The following is a 5,399-nucleotide window of genomic DNA, read 5'->3' as shown; positions in this document are numbered from 1 at the left end:
ACAATTATTTTGATTTAGTAAAATTAGTGCGCTTTCTTTAATTTTACGTTTTTTTGTGGATTGTTCTTTTGTTAAAATTGGGGAATTATTCCATTGAATTTTATGGCAATTATCAAATGCATGTTGACAAAAGTGTGATTTATGATATTCTCTGTTTTTTATGTATGATTGGTGTTCTTTGAGTCTTTTGCCTAATGGTCTTGAGGTTTCTCCTATATAAAATTTACTGCATTCACAAGGAATTTTATAAATTACGTTTTTTGTATTTTCAATTACATCATGAGGTTTTGTTACTGATATTTTACTTCTAATTGTATTTTCAGTTTTGAAGATAGTCCTAATATTAAATTTTTTACCTACTCGTTTAATTTGATCTGAAAGTAATATTAATATGAATTCGTAATATTAATATTAATAAGAACATAGAATATCCGTATTTGTATTWGTATTTCCGTAAAATACATTTTGCTGTCGACCTTTTTTATTTATGAAATTTGGCGTGTTACTTTCTGAAGGCRTTTCGTTTCCTGAAGATGTAAAATAGAAAAAMTCACACGACATTTTGTGATGCATTTATTGGACTAATTAAATGCTTAAAAACATTAATCATTGTTTTTGGAATTTAAAYCCAAAAAAGTTTACAGCTAGGCCCCGGCGAGATTCGAACTCGCGATCTCCTGTTTACTAGACAGGCGCTTTAACCAACTAAGCCACGGCGCCGGGCGAAGATTTTATGAAAATCCCTGCTTCTCAACCCTCAATATTAACGCCCACATTATCAGTAATCAAACATTAGACCTGATGAAATTAATCAAGAGTACAAACACGAGTGGCCAATAGAAACGCCAGAAAAGCTGCAATTAGAAGCAAGAAATAAGTAAAAGTGTCGAAGTAACACATGACATGATGTTATGTAGGACGGATCAGTCGATGTTTGACACACAGACGACAGACTTTTGACAATGACATATCAACATGAGTAATATTACAACAATTTGCAAGCAAACAATAAAAAATGCAATTTCCCTTAATTAAAACAGAGCATTTTGGACAATTATGATCGACAAGATGACCCCGTTCCGTAGAAAGAAAAGTGGCAAGTCGTTTCCAGTGAAAGTGTGCACTCTGGATGCAGAATTGGAGTTCAATCTGGAGGTGCGTGCGTGTTTACCTCGATTTTTCCCAAACTGTGGATGTTAATTGATTAAAACCGCGCCTGATTTCAGTGGAGAGCCACTGGCAGAGACCTTTTCGAACTGGTATGCCGCACAATTGGCCTGCGAGAAACCTGGTACTTTGGGCTACAGTATGAAGACTCCAAGGGCTTCATTTCCTGGCTGAAGTTGGACAAAAAAGGCAAGGAACCCCAACCAATCAACCCACTGGGCCCATGCTCATGCGGTGTTTTGTAGTGCAAGATCAAAGCATCCAAAAAAGCCACCAAACTGCCTCATTCATGTTCTTGGCCAAGTTCTACCCAGAGGAAGTGGCTGAGGAGTTGGTGCAAGAGGTCACTCAACACCTCTTTTTCCTGCAAGTGAAGCAAGCCATTCTGTCCATGGACATTTACTGTCCCCCTGAGGCCTCAGTGTTGCTGGCCAGTTATGCTGTGCAGGCCAAAGTAAGCACCGTCCGCTCCAGACTGGGCGGCTAAACAGCTTTACTTTTGCAGTTTGGCGACTTTGATGAAGACACCTACAAGCCGGGAATGCTTGCCAGTGAAGATCTCCTGCCCCAGAGAGTCATCGATCAGTATCAAATGACGCTGGAGATGTGGGAGGAGAGGATCCGGGTTTGGTACGCCGATCATCGCGGTAAGACCTTTAGAGGGCTTTAAACGTTCCGGGAGTTGATTGAGTTCCTTGCCGAAGGCATGTCAAGGGACGAGGCCGAAATGGAGTATCTAAAAATCGCCCAGGACTTGGATATGTATGGAGTGAACTATTTCAACATTCAGAACAAAAAAGAGACTGAGTTATGGCTGGGCGTGACGGCCCTCGGACTGAACATTTACGAGAAGGAGAACAAGCTGCAACCAAAAACCACGTTCACGTGGAGCGAAATAAGACACATTAGTTTCGACGATAAGAAATTTATCATTAAGCCTGTAGATAAGAATTCACCCAACTTCGTATTCTTTAGTCACAAAGTTAGAATGAACAAACTGGTGAGCAAATGCCCCGTTGGCAACTCTACGCGCCCTTACGCCCGCTAATTGCAGATTTTAGACCTGTGCATGGGCAACCACGATCTCTTCATGCGTAGGCGCAAACCTGACTCGATGGAGCTGCAGCAGATGAAAGCAGCCGCCAAGGAGGAGAAGCAAAGACGCCAAGTGCAGAGAAACCGGTAATTAACGAAGTGAAATCCTCAAACGCGAGGTCTAAAAGCCTATTTTCTCAGGTTAGCCCGGGAAAAGCAGCTGCGCGAAGAAGCCGAACGAGACAGAGCCAACATGGAGCAACGGTTGCTGCAATACCAGGAAGAAATCCGCTTGGCGAACGAAGCACTGGTTGGTCCAGCTCTGAATCAGGCATCTGATGGATTGCTAATAAACATGTGGATTTCAGAGGCGATCCGAAGAGACGGCTGATTTGCTGGCCGAGAAGAGCCGAGTGGCTGAAGAAGAATCCACTCTGCTCAGCCAGAAAGCTGCTGAGGCCGAGCAGGAAATCACCAGGCTGCGCCTGACTGCGATGCGGAAAGACGAAGAAAAGGTCAGCAGTTGTGCGGCATTTTTGGACACAACGTTGAATTTGGCGTGTTGCAGGTGACGTTGGAGAGGAAAACTCGCGACGCCGAGTTGCTTACCGCCCGCCTGGTGGAGGAGTCCGAGCGCAGAGCGGCCGAGGCAAACAAGCTGAAAGACGAGCTGCTCAAAGCGCGGGCCGCCGAAAAGCAAGCCAAAGAAAAGCTGTTGGACTTTTTAAGCCGCAGCACCTTATCAGGATCCTCGCCCGTTTCTCCAATCTCGGTAGGCCCTTTCCCGGGTTTCTCTTCTGTTCTCTACCTGGACCACCTGATTTGTTTCAGTCTGTTACTACTTTATATTCCGCTCCTTTGTCGCCTACTACCATGCACTCGGAGCTGTCGTTGTTGGAGAGCGAGACCAGCCCGTCGCCGGACTTCAACCTGAACATCAACTCCTACGATTTGATCGCGCACGCCGACGCTGAACAGCTATCTTTGGAAATCGAAAAAGAACGGTAAGGTCGCATTCTAGATGTAAGCATCGCATCAGTCGCATTGTGCTGTTGCTAGGGTGGAGTACTTGGAGAAGTCCAAGCACCTGCAAAACCAGCTGAGGGAGCTGCGCACCGAAATAGAGGTCCTGAAAGTGACGGAAAAGGCCTCCGAGTACGACCAGTTGCATGAGGAGCAGGTGAAATTGGGCGAGAACAAGTACTCGACGCTCAAGAAGAGCAAAAGCGGCAGCACCAAAAGTCGCGTGGCCTTCTTCGAGGAATTATAAACCCTGCTGCACTATCTGGTATATGATCGTTTCCAGGGACAGCAACTAACGCAAAACAGTGCCTTATCATTAGTAGTTAAACAGCTTAACGCGAGAGATCGCGAGGTTCCAATTTATTTCAACATCGATGGCAAGTTGTTGAACGTTCCGGAAAGTCTCGGCTTTCACGGTATACCTATGCTTGAAACTGGTGAGTTTTTCTCGGAGAAGTCACAAAAACTGACCAGTTTCTGTTCGGAAAGTTTTCATCGAGTAGTTTAAGAGAGCACTTGTTACGAAGTAATTGAAAATGACATAGTTTATTGTTTTAACTGAAAGGAGCATTACATATTTTTTAAACAAACACTGCTTTGTGCTTTTTTGCAAAACGAGCATACAAAAAGGGTTGATTTTATTGAAAAGGTGTCAAGATAAGTACATCAGTGTCGGCTTAAAGTAAATGTTAGTAGAGTATCACTAAATGTGCATAAATCCCCAACTTTGCTGGACCTTTTTAGAGGCAACGCGAGCTTTATGCACCTATTTTGGGGTAGTAACATGTAGTAGAATAGAATATAATCAAAGAGTAACAAAAGATAAAGTAGTATTTAGAATCATAAATAATATTCGATCTTAAGTAATCCACACAGCCTAAAACGTCATTATACAAGATCGCCCAAAATGCATTTGCACTCAAAAAATTCCAGTTTTGTACTATTGACTTTTGTCAAAAACCACCAGCTGCATGAAACCTTGTATAGACTAGAATTTTCGAATAATCGTAAAATAATTTAAGTAGCATATCAATTTTTTCAAACACTCAATTCTTCCAGGAAACGCTTTGGTTTCGTCAATTGCAAGTGAGTGAATTTCGCACAAAGAAATCACACACTCTAGTCGGAACCATCGAAAATATCCGACTTTTGCAGCGCTCCCTTTGAATGATGGTTCTCATACTCGACCACTAATCCTTCATCGTTGGGTTTCAACGAGTCGTTGTCGATGTGAAGTCGAATTTCCGTCGGCGCTGCTACCATTGACCCATGAGGCCCTTTCACCAGTTGGGCGACATCAAGACCTAATTTTTTTAGGCAAAACAATATACCGGGTGTCTCGTGAAAGTATCGGAATTTTCACCTAAATGCTGGACTTGACCCAAGTGGTGATGGTGGTGGTGTTCGCTCGAGCTCTCCCCACTGTGATGGTGAGGGTGGTGCGGATGGTGCGCGGGTTTTTCCAGAGAATCTTTCGCATCCATATCCACCACGTCGTTTGGATGGTGCACGATCCCCATGCCGATGTGCGAACCTGCCGCAGTCCGCGGGCGTTTTCAATAGGAAATACATTGAAGACAACGTGCTCACCTCGCTGATTGCTGGCTACGCCCTCCAAGCCGAACGTCTTGGGCAAACCCTCCAGGTCTTTGTTGATCTTCTCATTTCGCCTATCAATGTCCAGGTCGGCGTCCAGATTAGCCAAAGCGGTGTGCTAGTGAAACCAAGCGTTAGTCCTGCAATGCAATGGTATACACCAAGGGCGGAGATCCAGGGGGGGTCATGGGGGTCATAATCCCCCCCATTCTATTCTCTATCCAACGATGCCAAAACGAGTTCTCTGGCTCGAATGGTTCTTGAGAAACCTCGAAAAAAGCAGCGTCATGTTCAAGTGGGTTTTGCAACTCAAAGAAAACCACGCAAATCTAAAACTTCTTGAATTCAAGCATTTTTTGAGAAAACTGCCAACATTTTCCCATTCATGGTTCACTTTCTAAAAAGGCCATTTATTTCTGTCTAGAAGGATGTACAAATGAGCGTTCTTGCTCATTTTGCCTCCGAGAAATGAGCAAAAATGGCACGGAAAACATGGAATTTTGGCATAATCTTGCACCTAAGTGTCTTATATTCAAATTTCACTTTCTGGGTCAAAACTACTCGAATTTCCTCACTCA

General features: G+C 43.7%; 2 protein-coding genes and 1 non-coding gene across 3 annotated transcripts in view; 1 reads left to right on the top strand and 2 right to left on the bottom strand.

Moving 5' to 3' along the window:
* Nucleotides 1-646: 646 nt before the first annotated feature.
* Nucleotides 647-720, bottom strand: Trnat-agu. The gene has a single exon. It is a non-coding gene; the product is annotated as a tRNA-Thr (tRNA).
* A 205-nt stretch (nt 721-925) lies between these two features.
* Nucleotides 926-3,815, top strand: LOC109542952 (merlin). The gene is made up of 11 exons (XM_019912420.2): nt 926-1,155; nt 1,227-1,356; nt 1,413-1,621; nt 1,673-1,814; nt 1,872-2,167; nt 2,222-2,349; nt 2,404-2,512; nt 2,571-2,717; nt 2,771-2,974; nt 3,034-3,206; nt 3,262-3,815. Exons 1-11 carry the CDS (start codon nt 1,057-1,059, stop codon nt 3,470-3,472), a joined length of 1,848 nt encoding a protein of 615 aa, XP_019767979.1. The 5' UTR covers nt 926-1,056; the 3' UTR covers nt 3,473-3,815.
* A 33-nt stretch (nt 3,816-3,848) lies between these two features.
* The window catches only part of LOC109542954, a 4,695-nt gene continuing 3,144 nt past the window's right edge, over nt 3,849-5,399 (bottom strand). The window contains exons 5-7 of the mRNA XM_019912425.2: nt 4,816-4,939; nt 4,589-4,759; nt 3,849-4,529 (exon numbers count right to left, since the gene is read on the bottom strand). Of these exons, the coding sequence (XP_019767984.2) occupies nt 4,345-4,529; nt 4,589-4,759; nt 4,816-4,939 (480 nt within the window). The 3' untranslated portion in view covers nt 3,849-4,344. The remainder of the gene's footprint in view (nt 4,530-4,588; nt 4,760-4,815; nt 4,940-5,399) is intronic.

This window comes from Dendroctonus ponderosae, unplaced genomic scaffold (genome assembly GCF_020466585.1).
Source record: "Dendroctonus ponderosae isolate FM_Combo_2020 unplaced genomic scaffold, Dpon_F_20191213v2 Dpon_F_20191213_4, whole genome shotgun sequence".
Taxonomy (NCBI): domain Eukaryota; kingdom Metazoa; phylum Arthropoda; class Insecta; order Coleoptera; family Curculionidae; genus Dendroctonus; species Dendroctonus ponderosae.
This window is presented reverse-complemented; position numbering and strand designations above follow the sequence as displayed.

What these genes read in the sequence shown, in the direction of transcription:
- LOC109542952 (XM_019912420.2), top strand. Translation starts at nt 1,057, where the DNA reads ATGATCGACAAGATGACCCCGTTCCGTAGAAAGAAAAGTGGCAAGTCG. An exon ending in CGCCAAGTGCAGAGAAACCG is followed by an intron (nt 2,350 to 2,403) that starts GTAATTAACGAA and finishes CTATTTTCTCAG; the next exon opens with GTTAGCCCGGGAAAAGCAGC. An exon ending in CGCCCGTTTCTCCAATCTCG is followed by an intron (nt 2,975 to 3,033) that starts GTAGGCCCTTTC and finishes GATTTGTTTCAG; the next exon opens with TCTGTTACTACTTTATATTC.